Genomic DNA, 15233 nt, shown 5'->3' on the forward strand with positions numbered 1-15233 from the left:
CTGTGAAACTCGGTAAGGCCTGAAAACGAGCACAGGAATTACGATGTGTGATTATATAAGAACATAAGAACAGGAGTAGGCCATCTGGCCCCTCGAGCCTGCTCCGCCATTCAATGAGATCATGGCTGATCTTTTGTGGACTGAGCTCCGCTTTCCGGCCCGAACACCATAACCCTTAATCCCTTTATTCTTCAAAAAACTACCTATCTTTACCTTAAAAACATTTAATGAAGGAGCCTCAACTGCTTCACTGGGCAAGGAATTCCATAGATTCACAACCCTTTGGGTGAAGAAGTTCCTCCTAAACTCAGTCCTAAATCTACTTCCCCTTATTTTGAGGCTATGTCCCCTAGTTTTGCTTTCACCTGCCAGTGGAAACAACCTGCCCGCATCTATCCTATCTATTCCCTTCATAATTTTAAATGTTTCTATAAGATCCCCCCTCAATCTTCTAAATTCCAACGAGTACAGTCCCAGTCTACTCAACCTCTCCTCATAATGCAACCCCTTCAGCTCTGGGATTAACCTAGTGAATCTCCTCTGCACACCCTCCAGTGCCAGTATGTCCTTTCTCAAGTAAGGAGACCAAAACTGAACACAATACTCCAGGTGTGGCCTCACTAACACCTTATACAATTGCAACATAACCTCCCTAGTCTTAAACTCCATCCCTCTAGCAATGAAGGACAACATTCCATTTGCCTTCTTAATCACCTGCTGCACCTGTAAACCAACTTTCTGTGACTCATGCACTAGCACACCCAGGTCTCTCTGCACAGCGGCATGCTTTAATATTTTATCATTTAAATAATAATCCCGTTTGCTGTTATTCCTACCAAAATGGATAACCTCACATTTGTCAACATTGTATTCCATCTGCCAGACCCTAGCCCATTCATTTAACCTATCCAAATCCCTCTGCAGACTTCCAGTATCCTCTGCACTTTTCGCTTTACCACTCATCTTAGTGTCATCTGCAAACTTGGACACATTGCCCTTGGTCCCCAACTCCAAATCATCTATGTAATTGTGAACAATTGTGGGCCCAACACGGATCCCTGAGGGACACCACTAGCTACTGATTGCCAACCAGAGAAACACCCATTAATCCCCACTCTTTGCTTTCTATTAATTAACCAATCCTCTATCCATTCTACTACTTTACCCTTAATGCCATGCATCTTTATCTTATGCAGCAACCTTTTGTGTGGCACCTTGTCAAAGGCTTTCTGGAAATCCAGATATACCACATCCATTGGCTGCCCGTTATCTACTGCACTGGCAATGTCCTCAAAATATCCACTAAATTAGTTAGGCACGACCTGCCCTTTATGAACCCATGCTGCGTCTGCCCAATAGGACAATTTCTATCAAGGTGCCTCGCTATTTCTTCCTGATGATAGATTCCAGCATCTTCCCTATTACCGAAGTTAAGCTCACTGGCCTATAATTTCCTGCTTTCTGCCTACCTCCTTTTTTAAACAGTGGCGTCACGTTTGCTAATTTCCAATCCACCGGGACCATCCAGAGTCTAGTGAATTTTGGTAAATCATCATTAGTGCATCTGCAATTTCCCTAGCCATCTCTTTTAGCACTCTAGGATGCATTCCATCAGGGCCAGTAGATTTGTCTACCTTTAGCCCCATTAGCTTGCCCATCACTACCTCCTTAGTGATAACAATCCTCTCAAGGTTCTCACCTGTCATAGCCTCATTTCCATCAGTCACTGGCATGTTATTTGTGTCTTCCACTGTGAAGACCGACCCAAAAAACCTGTTCAGTTCCTCAGCCATTTCCTCATCTCCCATTATTAAAACTCCCTTCTCATCCTCTAAAGGACCAATATTTACCTTAGCCACTCTTTTTTGTTTTATATATTTGTAAAAACTTTTACTGTCTGTTTTTATATTCTGAGCAAGTTTATTCTCATACTCTATCTTACTCTTCTTTATAGCTTTTTTAGTAGCTTTCTGTTGCCCCCTAAAGATTTCCTAGTCCTCTAGTCTCCCACCAATCTTTGCCACTTTATATGCTTTTTCCTTCAATTTGATACTCTCCCTTATTTCCTTAGATATCCACGGTCGATTTTCCCTCTCTCTACCGTCCTTCCTTTTTGTTGGTATAAACCTTTGCTGAGCACTGTGAAAAATCGCTTGGAAGGTTCTCCACTCTTCCTCAACTGTTCCACCATAAAGTCTTTGCTCCCAGTCTACCTTAGCTAGTTCTTCTCTCATCCCATTGTAATCTCCTTTGTTTAAACACAAAACACTAGTATTTGATTTTACTTTCTCACCCTCCATCTGTATTTTAAATTCCACCATATTGTGATCGCTCCTTCCGAGAGGATCTCTAACTATGAGATCATGAATCAATCCTGTCTCATTACACAGGGCAAGATCTAGGACCCCTTGTTCCCTCATAGGTTCCATTACATACTGTTCTAGGAAACTATCGCGGATACATTCTATAAACTCCTCCTCAAGGTTGCCTTGACCGACCTGGTTAAACCAATCGACATGTAGATTAAAATCCCCCATGATAACTGCCGTACCATTTCTACATGCATCAATTATTTCTTTGTTTATTGCCTACCCCACCATAACGTTACTATTTGGTGGCTGATAAACTACTCCTATCAGTGACTTTTTCGCCTTACTATTCCTGATTTCCACCAAAATGGATTCAACCTTATCCTCCATAGCACCGATATCATCCCTAACTATTGCCCGGATGTCATCCTTAAATAACAGAGCTACACCACCTCCCTTACCATCCACTCTGTCCTTCCCGAATAGTTTGATACCCTCGGATATTTAACTCCCAGTCGTGACCATCCTTTAACCATGTTTCAGTAATGGCCACTAAATCATAGTCATTCACGATGATTTGTGCCATCAACTCATTTACTTTATTCCGAATACTACAAGCATTCAGGTAAAGTACACTTATGTTGGTTTTTTACCTCTGTTTTGAATCTTAACATCTCCAGTTTTATTCCTTTTAGTATTACTGGGCCTATTCACTGAGCTCCCCTTAGTCACTGTACCTTGTACTGTTGCCCTTTTTGATTTTTGACTATGTCTTCTCTGCCTTGCACTTTTCCCCTTACTTCCTTTTGGTTCTGTCCCTGTTTTACTACCTTCCAATCTCCTGCATCGGTTCCCATCCCCCTGCCACATTAGTTTAAACCCTCCCCAACAGCTCTAGCAAACACCCCCCCCAGGACATTAAACTACAGCAGTTCATTCTGATGCAGGCAGGACACAGATGTTATGCTACCTGCTTATTACTATGCCCATAACGTGCAGCCGCATAAGCACACTGTCGACTGATCAGACACCTGAGTGGGTGGGGGAGGCTAAGGCCACTTAAAGCTTGCCTATACTACTTAAAGCCAACTTGAACCTAATAAAGCAGAGATGCATATTGACTGGAGCAGGTGCTGTCACTGTCTTGGAAAAAGTATCTGAGCAGAAGAACATTGAAAAAGGGCACAATGTGGTGGAGAGAATGCTCCACGTCTCTCCCAAAACAACAGTTGGTGGAGGAAGTGGAAAAGAGGAAAGAGATCCTCTGTCCACAGGGAGCTAGGAGGTCCTCCAGACGGACACTGCAAAAGCAGTGTGAAGAGATAGCAATTGTAGTTAATGACAACAGTGTAGTCCTAAGGACCTGAACATAGCACCAGATAACGTTCAATGATCTTGCATGAGTGGAAGCATTGGTGTTGCTGATGCTTATTCCTAGTTTTCACATCCTGCAAGGCCTTTAGATTTACAAGCTGCGCATTGTGGAAGTATTTCCCCGCTTGCATGCACACCTCTCCTTCCCCTCACCACAAACCTACCCTTTTTCCTTTCTCCTTTCAGATACCCAAGAACTGTAACCTGGCCAGGCAGTGTTGGAAGCACAGCAAGTGGTAGAGCAAGAAATCAGTATTGATGAAGAAAGGCAGTCGCCTACTCCCACACTTGCAGCTACCAGCTCAAGTAGGGAGGGTAGGGAGAAGCATGTGCTGAATAGCAGACCTGCAGACAGAACAGGCAGCGAAGGGTAGCCCAGATGGCAGCTCACGAGAACATAGGTCAGATTCAAGCTCTGCTGTCAAGGATTCAGATGAGAATTTTGATGGGTCGGTGCACAGAACAAGGCTGATTGATATGACACAGAGATGTTTGGTGTATTGGCTTACCTGCCAGAAAACTTGTGATCACTGTCAAGGAACAAAACCTAGCACCAATCTTGCCTCTGACTTTCCGCAGAGTTTGGAGCCCATCTTTTCCAGAATGCAAATGGTGATAAACCCTAGAGTCATGCTTTGACCTCAACCACGATGATGCAGCATCAGGATGACCAATGGGATTAGCTTGCATTGCCGGGGACCCTCCCATTCCAACCTCTGTTTCTCTCTCCGCAGATTCTGCCCAATCTTCTGAGTGTTTCCATCATTTTCTGTTTTTATTTTGGATTTCCAGTGTCTGTAGCAAATATTTTGCTCCTGAGGCTGTAGGTCCGACTGAAACAGGTTGCCAACTGACCATTTTCTTAGTGAAACAAATATGGCACACACTGACTAAATGTGTCCTGCTGCTGAGAGCCCTTCTGCCCGCTTCAAGCAACCTATCCCCTTCTGTGTTTCCTCAGCTCATTCTTCCTCAGCCGGCCAAGGTGGATAGAAACTACAGCACGCATGATTGGGACCAAATTGTCCATCCAGCATCCTTCATGTGAGAATCACAGGCATTAGCTCAAACCACCCAAATGCCTGCAGACATGATTAACTTTAAGCAGCAATACAAATCACTTTTCACTCCTAATTCAGCAATGTAGAAACCAATCATCAATTAACCAGAAAGCAGTTGAAGAACGCTTTAAATAGCATTGATGGGGGATACTCTCAGCTACTGAATGTGCATTCAGCTGTGGAAGGCTAAGGGAGGGATGTTAACTGAGCGTTGAGGTTGAAAGTGGCAGTGTTAAAGTCAAATCAGCATTATACACTGATTGATGTACTCAATATCAGAATCTGCCTATTTTGCATGTTTCTTGCGCCCACTTCAAGAACCTACACTATTGACTGACTAAAGGTAACATCCAGCGCAGCTCACACTCAGGACGTCATTTTAAATCCAAGCATAGTGTCAAAGGTTTGGCCCTAAGGGTGGAATTCTCTCAAACCCCCACCAGTTTATGGCGGGAGGCCCAGAAAGCCTTTCACACAGGCATGAATTTACAACAGGATCTTCCATTGGTGCCTTCTATTGTGGATAGCCCACCAGAGGCTGGAGTGAATCTCATTTGCATCCTGTTAATCCAGTGAAGGCCCGACGGGAGGATTCTCTCCCCCCCCCCCCCCCCCCCCCAATGCCAACATGATGCAGCTCTCACGGAGATCCCCACGCAGCAACCTCTATGCTACCAGCACCTTGCATGGTCTTCACTGAATTCTCCGACATGCTCTGGAAAGTCAGGTTTCTTGCCACCCAAGGTAGGTATGCGGAGAAGGGGGGAGGGGCGGTCTCAGGGTGGCGGGGTAAAGCTAGGAGTGAGGGGACAAAGACTGCAGGGGGTGTGCGTGTGGGATGGGGGAGGGAGTGTGGCGGTTCAAGGGCATCCGGGTGGGGGGAAAGAGAAGGCGGGTGACGGAAGATGATATGGGGCAAGGTACCATTGGTGAGAAAGAACTGAGGGAGGGAGTCCGGAGGGGCAGAGGGAGTTGGGGTGGAGGTGGGAGTCATGGAGGAAAGGGTTTGGAGTGGGGAAGGATTGTGGAGGGAGGAAGAGGTTGGGCAGAATTGTGGATGGTTGCGAGTGTTCAGACGTAGGGCAGGGTGGTGACGGAGAGTGATTGGGCCATGGGGGAAAGTGTAGCAAGGAGGTAGGGGTGAGGGAATGGTGAAGGCATGGGGGGGAGGGACTAGTGGGTTAGGGATGATGCAAGACTAGAGGTGTTGAGGTTGCAATGAAGGTGGATGATGGAGTAAGGGAGGGAGCACTAGAGGAGTAGGGATTGGGGAAGAGGTGCGGGAAGGAGTCAGGAAAACTGAAGGCAGAGGGGAAAAGGATAGGGTCAGGGAGAATGAAAAACTGGGGTCAGGGTCCAAGAGGATGTGGAACTGGAGGAGGAGGATGGAGTGAGGAACAATGTCAATGGAGGGTGAGGACCTGGAAGATGGAGATGAGAAAAATATCAGTCATGATTGAATGGTGGAGCAGGCTCGACGGGCTGAGTGGCCTAATTCTGCTCCTATCTCTTATGGTCTTATGCTGAAAGGGATGGATAGGAGGAGGAGATGCTGTAGGTTGGAGGATTGTGTCGTGTTAAGCACAGTAAGATAACATGGGCTGCAACTGGATGCAGCTTTACCTGAGTATTACTCCACACCTTGAAGTTAGTTCAATATGATTTATTGAACCTGTCACACAGTTAGCGCAATCCTCTGTGAGTTTGACTCTCTGCTAACGTAGTGTGATTAATCTGTCTGACAGACCCAGACTAGCTCTGAACCATGTGCTGTATGAGTTATATGATATGTACACCCTGACTCACACTGCAGTGGAAAGAGGCAGAGTGTGAGTGCCTCGTGCCTTTTATAGAGGGAAACCACCCCCAAGTGTTTTGCCTGCTGATTGGTTATGTCCTGTTCTCTGTATTCATTAGCTGCCTGTTTGTATCTCATTATGTGCATGTCTGCATATCATGGCATCTCCCCTTTTGAAATGTTTTTCTATGGCCTATGTGAAAGTATTTACATGTGTAGGCCGAAAAACTAACTTATTTACATATGGTAGCAGATGGGAACTAATGTAAAGTAAAAACAGGTGTCTAAAGTACGAATACAGAACATAGGAAACAAAACAAGTGTTCATAAGTCCAATCTCTGGGAATTGCGTCTGATCCTGGTCGATCGCCGGAGAAGTGGTGGTGGGGACGATGACGCCTTGATAAGCGGGATTGAAGCCTGACTGGTGGCCTTGTGGTTCGAGGTATCAGGAGGTGGCACAATAATGGATGGAAACAATGAAGAGTATAGTTGTGGGCGGGCAACTGTGCGCAGTGCCCGTCTGTTGCGCCGCACAACAGAGCCATCAGCCATACGCACAACATACGATCGGGGAGCAGCCTGTCGAGCAACAACAGCTGGAGCTGACCAGCCTCCATCAGGTAGCTTGATCCGAACAGCATCCTCCGGGAGTAGCATAGGCAAATCAGTGGCATGAGCATCATAGCTCTGCTTTTGCCGGTCCCTGAGTTTCTGCACCTTCTTCAGAACCGGGAGGTGATCCAGGTCAGGCAAGTGTATGGAAGAGTCGTCCGCAGGTCCCTGTTCATCAGGAGTTGAGCCGGTGACATGCCGATAGACAGAGGGGTTGCCCTGTACGCAAGCAGCGCAAGGTTGACGTCAGAAGCAGAATCCGCAGCCTTGCAGATGAGCTGCTTCACTATGTGCATCCCTTTTTCAACTTTCCCGTTGGACTGCGGGTAATGTGGGCTGAAAGTGACGTGATGAAACTGATATACCTGGGAAAATCTTGATCACTCTTGGCTGCTGAAGCAAGGACCGTTGTCACTCATGACAGGGAGTGGTATACCATGCCTGGAGAACGTCTCCTTACAGGCCTTAATGACGCTCTTGGATGTGAGGTCCGAGAGCTTCACAACTTCTGGGTAGTTAGAAAAATAATCAATGATTAACACATAATCACGACCAATGGCATGAAAGAGGTCGATGCCCACCTTGGACCATGGGGAGGTCACGATTACGTGCTGCTGAAGCATCTCCTTGCCCTGTGCTGGCTGGAAGCTTTGACAGGACGGACAGTTGTACACGAGTTCAAAGTCATACCTCCTGAGTCTGAGGAGGAAGCGCTGCAGCCGCGGCGTCATGTCATTCAGGTCCTGTCGACCAGAGGCCTGTGGTCCGTCTCAACAGTGAACGTCGGCAGGCCGTAGACATAATCGTGAAATTTGAGAATTCCAGTAAGCAGGCCCAGGCATTCCTTTTCAATTTGGGCATACCGCTGCTCGGTGGTTGTCATTGCCCGTGATGCGTAGGCAACTGGTGCCCAGGATGAGGTGTCATCACGCTGGAGCAACACCGCGCCGATGCCATCCTGGCTCGCATCTGTCAGGATGAAAAAATGCCAATACAGGTGCAGTGGTGAGCTTGACTTTCAGCTCCAACCACTCTGTTTGATGAGCTGCCTGCCACTCAAAGGAAGTAGACTTTTTTACCAGGTGTCTGAGGGCCGTAGTGTGTGAGGCCAGGTTTGGGATAAACTTGCCCAAGAAGTTTACCATGCGTAAAACACACAGTACTGCCTTCTTGTCTTCAGGGGTCTTCATGGCTATGATGGCCTTGACCTTGTCTGCGTCCGGGCGCACACCCTGTTGAGAACTTAAGTGTCGACATGCCAAAGCAACACTTGACCCTGTTCAGCTTGAGGTCATTGGCATGGACACGGCGGAATACCTGCTGGAGACGAGAGAGGTGCTCTTCGGTGGTCATGGACCATATGATAACGTTGCCAGGTACACACAAACCCCTTCAATGCCCTCCATCATCTGCTCCATGATTCTATGGAAGATCTCCGAGGCCGAGACAATGCCAAACGGCATACGATTGTAGCAGTACCTGCCAAACTGTGTGTTGAACGTGCAGAGCCTTCTGCTGGACTTATCCAGCTGGATTTGCCAGAATCCCTGTGATGCATCTAGCTTTGTGAAAAACCAGGCATGTGCCATCTCACTTGTGAGTTCCTTCCGCTTCGGAATGGGGTAATGTTCCCGCATTATATTCTGGTTGAGATCCTTGGGATCAATACAGATGCTCAGCTCACCCGAAGGCTTTTTCACACATACCATCGAGCTGACCCAGTCCGTCGGTTCCGTAACTTTAGAAATGATGCCCTGGTCCTGAAGAGCCTTGAGCTGTGCGTTCAGGCACACCTTCAGTGGAGCCGGCACCCGGCGTGGTGCGTGGACTACAGGCATGGCATCAGGTCGTAACAGGATCTTGTACCAATATGGCAGAGTGCCCATCCCGTCAAACACATCCGGACACTGAGCTAGGATGTCGTCAATGCCGACTTGAAAATCCCCGTTGGGGGAGGACCCACTGCCCAAGGTGTAGCTGCTTGCATGCCTGTGTGCCGAGCAGGGAGGCCCTGTCTGGCTTGACAATCTCAAACCGTAGCCTTGCGTGATTGTTCTTGTTGGAGACGAGCAGATGGCAGGATCCCAGTGCTGTGATGGCATTGCCATTACAGTCCAGGAGCCTGCAGGCTGCTGGAAGGAGCTTGGGTAGCTTCTTGATGTGGTTGAAATCCGCCTATGAAAGGAGATTGGCAGAAGCACCTGTGTCCAGCTTGAACTGGATTGAGCATTGACTTACTTGCAGCACCGCACGCTATTCGTCCGCAGAATCCAGAGTGAGGATGGGCAGGCTTCGTGATGATTTCAGTGAGGCATGTTTATGTGTGGTAATGATGCCCACATGGTAGGGGGACTCCAGGCAGTTGTCCTCTGGGTCCGTTGTACTGCCAGGATCAGAATCCTGTAAACCTTGCTGTACACTCCGAACACGTCTGCGTTGGAATTGGGAGTGCTGGCCCTTGACTGATGGTGCAGGCCTGCACACGGCTGCATAGTGTCCAGGCTTTCCGCAATTTAAACATTGCCTGCCTCTTGCAGGGCAGTCTTTCTTAAGTGGGCGGTGCCGCAGTTCGGGCACGTCATGAATTCATTATGCTCCATGCGTCGTCACACTTGCGCAGTGTGGTCGGCAACTGCGCAGAGTAGTAATCATCAGCCCAGTCACATCGCGCATGCGTGGGGCTCCGGGAATAGCACGCAAATTGGCCGCTTTCATCAAGGCTGAGGCGCTGCATCCGGGCAATGGCCTGTACACTCTCTGCCTCGTGGGTGGCAAGTTTCTCCTTTTCACCCGATTTATATTGGGAATACCGGGTTTTGGCGTGCTCATTTACATGTTTCAATCGCGACTGGCAGGGTCATATTCTTGATTTTTAAAAGCTGCTCTCTCAGAGGATCAGAGTAAACTCCGAAAATGATCTGGTCCCTGATCATGGAGTCAGCAATATCACCAAAGTTGCAGGACAGCACTAGTAGACGGAGATTATTTAAGAAGGAGTTGAAAGATTCATCTTTACCTTGGAGGCGTTGTTTGAACATAAAGCGCTCGAAGATTTCATTGTTCAGGACGGTCTGAAACTTTGTCTTGTCCTGGCCTTCGGTGAAGTTAAACAAGTTGAAGAGTTGGATGGCTTGATCCCCCGCAGTTGAAAGGAGAAGCACGATCTTCCTTGTATCAGACGCACCCTCGAGGTCTGAGGCTTCGATGTACAGCAGAAACCTTTGCTTGAAAGTCCGCCAGTTGGCACTGAGATTGCCAGAGGTCTGCAGCTGTTGGGGAGCCTGGATCTTCTCCATGGTGCCGGGATACATTTGCTGGTCATCACGGAACAGATTGAGGTAAATCACCTTGAGATTGCAGTCTCCTGGTATCATGTCATGTTAAGCACAGTAAGATAACACGGGCTGCAACTGGATGCAGCTTTACCTGAGAGATACTCCACACCTTGAAGTTAGTTCACTATGATTTATTGAACCTGTCACACAGTTAGCTCAATCCTCTGTGAGTTCGACTCTCTGCTAACCCAGTGTGATTAATCTGTCTGACTGAACCAGACTAGCTCTTAGCCATGTGCTGTAGGAGTTATATGATATGTACACCCTGACTCACACTGTAGATGTCACCTATGGAAAGGGGTGGAGTGTGAGTGCCTCGTGCCTTTTATAGTGGGAAACCACCCCCAAATGTCTTTATTTTCCTTGGTGTACTGTTTATTGTAAGTGCTGCTGCGGCATCTGCAGCAGGGGTGGAAGCAACCTGTCCAGTTGTCGGCCCTGTTGCCGTTGATGGCTGTGGAGAGCCGAGGCCTGGAGGGCCCTGACTGACTTTAGTTTCCCACCAATGGGTCAGCTGCACCCTCTACGGTGGGTCAGCTGCACCCTCTACGGTGACGGAGGTTGAGGTTGAAAGCATCACAGGCTGACAGGACCCGGAATGAGCGGACAACCTCTGAGAGTTCTGGGTGGATGACCCAGGCATTTCCAGCTGCTGTTCCTCCCTTTGGGCACCCAAAGGCCCAGGCCTGACTCCTTGAGGGGAAGGGGCACCTCGAGGGATTTTGAAGTGCCCTGTTAATCTTTTGCGTTGCCATTCCATGAACTCACCCTTGACAACAGCGATGGAATGCAAGTCTGCGTGCATCTCCGCATTCTGCTGGTGTCCGTCACCCTCCCCATGGAGTCATCAACGTGCGCACAACTGTGGACCACTTCAAAGAGCTGGCGGACGGACTTTTCCGACTCGTGTACCCCTTTGTTGATTCCATCCAACATACACGTATGCTGTCGCTGAACCCCTTGCTGACTTTCCACCATTAGTTGGAAGGACGATTCCAGAGGCTCTGTCATCAGACTGTGGCCTCACAGCTGCCACTTTCCCTCTGAGAACTTGGCTGAACTTTCCCCCTCCTGCTGCGAATACATGTCCGTGCCACCAGATTGTGTGACCCTGTCTGAACTATCACTAATACACGCCGCGCGCGGTGTGTGTACCTTGGCTGGTAGAGAGTGTAAGTGAGCGCTGTGATGCCTCTTACTAGGTGCAGTCCTCCTCTTCCAGTGCTCCTGGCTCCTTCCTAGGCTGGTGCTGAGGCTGGGATTGGAGCAGGGGTCCTCCTGTTCTCCCTCCTCTGGCCTTGGTTGCTCGTGGTCACATTTGCAAGTGAGAAGGGATAGTGCAAGTGGCAGCATCAGCTGCCTCCAAGACGGAGGTGGAGGCACATTTGACCCAAATGAGTGGGAGCATCCTTACCAGGTGGATAACAAAGCTCTGCACTTCCACCAGTTCAGTCCCACTCGATTCCCTTGAGCTCCGAGGCCCTTTCCTCATATCCGGTGAGGAGCTTGTGACATGGTAGACCACTCCCCAGTCTTTTCTAACTCCACATGGTTGTACCTGAGCTTCTGATCAAAGAGAAGAATGCTTTAGAGTGGTTGCATGATACATAGGTTGAATCACCGCATTTCAGATCATTCCTCATTCCCCCTTTGTAAGATTACCCACTTCTGTGTAGTACATCATCACTGGAGCAAATTGGCAGAGGTTGTGGAGCTGCCTCCAGAGCACACCCATATTGGAGGAGAAGGCTCATACATGCAAGTGACATGGAGGCTGCGCCTTCCCAAAGCGCCAATGGCGGCCCCCCCAACACTGTCCCATGTCTGCAGAAGGGTGATGGGGGCGCAGTGGGCACTCCACCGCCGCGTGGATGCGCTGAAGTGCTTCTGTGAGGCAGAATATGCCATTCCCACTGGTCCTTGGAGCCAGACATTTCGCAATCTGTGTGGATTGTACAATTGTGGATGTGACTTATCCTGGTGGAGCAAATTATAATAATCTTTATTAGTGCAACAAGTAGGCTTACATTGACACAGCAATGAAGTTACTGTGGAAATCCCCTAGTCGCCACACTCAGGCGCCTGTTCGGGTAAACTGAGGGAGAATTCAGAATGTCTAATTCACCTAACAAGCACGTTATCAGGACTTGTGGGGGGAAACAGGAGGCCATTCATCCTCTTTTGGAACTGGGCTGCTGACCTTCTCTGCACCCTCTCAGCATTAACAGCACCAGCCTCCTGTACCCATGCAGGTTTATCTCCCTGCTAGGCCTGTTCTACCCATCTGTTGGGAATAGGATGACCCCCCCCCCCCCCCGGATCTCAACATGGTCAAGGAGGACACCCAGCTAGGTATCATTAAACTTAGGGGCTTGACCCTTATCTACCCTTCCTGACATCTTATGCAAACGCTGATGATAGTGGGGATGCCAGCTTCCTTTTAATTTGGCACTCGATATGACGGCAGGTTTGTGCCACCCAGGCCTGTCCCGCAACTGAAGTCAGCATCAAATACTGGGTTGCAAAATTAATGAGGTCGGGTTTGGAAAATTTGTCGTGTTTTCCCCCAGCTGCTGCAGCGGGAAGCACTCCATATTTCCGCCCCCCCACCATGGCATTTGGGACACGAAATGGGAGAATTCTGTCCTAAGTAACCAGATTTTGTGAGTGTTATTTAGCCATTAGCTCATTGGTATTTGGTTGCTGTATTTCCTACCTGATAACGGTGATTACAATTCTAATGAACATTATTGACTGCAAAGTCCTCTGGGAATCCATTTGAGAGGTTGTGAAAATGCTACATGAATGCAAGTCTTTATTTTATTCTGAATGTTTATATACATTAGAATCAAATAGATATGGGGCGGATTCTCCGGCCGTGTCCGCCCGGTGACCAGAGTTTCCCGTCAAAGGTCAATGGTGTTCTCCATTGTACGTGGCTCGCCCATGGCGTTCTTGCGGTTTGTCGGGCGGAATCAACTGAAGGGTGATATGAACTGATTTGTAAGCACTGGATCTTTTAACAACTGTCTGACTGACTATGACATTTTTTAGGTTCCCTGCAGGTGATGAATAAAACCAGAAGGCTCATGGAACAAGGTGGTGCTCACTTCACCAATGCCTTTGTAACAACCCCAATGTGCTGTCCTTCTCGATCTTCCATGTTGACAGGAAAATATGTCCATAACCACAATACTTATACAAACAACGAGAATTGCTCCTCACCTTCCTGGCAAGCAATGCATGAAACACGGACGTTCGCAGTGTATCTAAACAACACAGGCTACAGAACAGGTTTGTAACATTATCTGTATTATGCTAGCAGAGAACTTTTGCTCTTAATGATTTCAATATGTAATAATTTTAGTGCTAAAAACAAGTCATTTATTTTGGTATATTGAGTGCACCAATTAGATTAAAGAAAAGGATGGATAACACATTATGTTTTAAAATTATTCTAAAGAGGTGGGTTTCAAAGGAAAGATTATGATCTATCAGATAAGGAAAGATCCATATTCACATTGAATTGAAATGTTACAGAACTAGCAAATTCACCCTGACTAATCCCTATTTAGACATAAGTTTTGTGTCCAAGGGGCTTCAGGGAGATTAACTCAGTGTCAGGAAGCAAAGGGTGTCTTGTGGCTGGAAAGTTGTTGCCAGTGTGGTTCTGCAGGGTTCAGCACTCACTCCCTTGCTTTTTGTTGTTTATATTCATGATCTGGATTGGTTTGGATTTGTTTATTGTCACGTTTACCGAGATACAGTGAAAGGTATTTTTCTGTGAGAGGCTCAACAGATCGCTAAGTACATGAAAATAAAATAAAATACATAATAGGGCAACACAATGTAACGACATAAACACGGAAGCATACAGGGGTGTAATGTTAATCAGGTCAGTCCATAAGAGGGTCGTTTAGGAGTCTGGTAACAGCGGAGAAGAAGCTGTTTTATCAAAGTTTTGATACAAACATTGGCTGTGTGGTTGACGGTGAGGAAGAAAGCTCAGCAAGATATAGATACGTAGATATATAACTGCCGGAAGATATACATTGCCTGGTATTTGGGAAGAACAGTGTAAAATGGAATTCAATCTGAAGTATGAGATGAGTAATTTTGGGAGCTACCACAAGAAAAACACAATGGGAAGAATTCTCCAGTACTTCCTGCCGGCGGAATCTTCTGGTCCTGCCAAATTCGACCCTGCCATGGATTCCCCGACGGTGGCACGGGCAAGGAATGTAAATCACAGTCAATAGTGAGCAACCTCCCCCGCGGGGGACAGGGGAATTCCACCCAAAAGGATCCAGAGTAGGGTGGATGAACAGAGGGAGTTTGGAATGAAACTCCAAGGATCCTTCAAAGCAGAAAGACAAATCAATAAAGTAGCTATAAAGGCATATGGCAGGCTTTCCTTTATTAGCCAAGGCAGAGAATGAGTAGGGGTGGGTTATGCTAGAACAATGTACAACACTAACTAGGCCACAGCTAAAATAATGGATATAGTTCTAGTCACAATATTACAGGAAAAATGTGATTGTACTGCAGACAGTGCAGAGGATGTGATTGTACTGGAGACAGTGCAGAGGATGTGATTGTACTGCAGACAGTGCAGAGGATGTCATTGTACTGAAGACAGTGCAGAGGATGTCATTGTACTGCAGACAGCGCAGAGGATGTGATTGTACTGGAGACAGCGCAGAGGATGTGATTGTACTGCAGACAGTGCAGAGGATGTGAT

The 15233-nt window shown here is 47.6% G+C and overlaps 1 protein-coding gene and 1 long non-coding RNA gene across 19 annotated transcripts in view; one reads left to right on the forward strand and one right to left on the reverse strand.

The window, feature by feature from the left end:
- The window catches only part of LOC119972600 (extracellular sulfatase Sulf-1-like), a 690773-nt gene that overhangs the window by 491441 nt on the left and 184099 nt on the right, over positions 1–15233 (forward strand). For all 18 annotated transcript variants that reach the window (XM_038809548.1, XM_038809546.1, XM_038809551.1 and 15 more), the window contains one exon: positions 13547–13786. In XM_038809548.1, the coding sequence (XP_038665476.1) occupies positions 13547–13786 (240 nt within the window). The remainder of the gene's footprint in view (positions 1–13546; positions 13787–15233) is intronic.
- Positions 1–15233, reverse strand: part of LOC119972602 — a 64996-nt gene that overhangs the window by 9554 nt on the left and 40209 nt on the right. The window lies entirely within an intron of this gene.

This window comes from Scyliorhinus canicula, chromosome 10 (genome assembly GCF_902713615.1).
Source record: "Scyliorhinus canicula chromosome 10, sScyCan1.1, whole genome shotgun sequence".
Taxonomy (NCBI): Eukaryota; Metazoa; Chordata; class Chondrichthyes; order Carcharhiniformes; family Scyliorhinidae; genus Scyliorhinus; species Scyliorhinus canicula.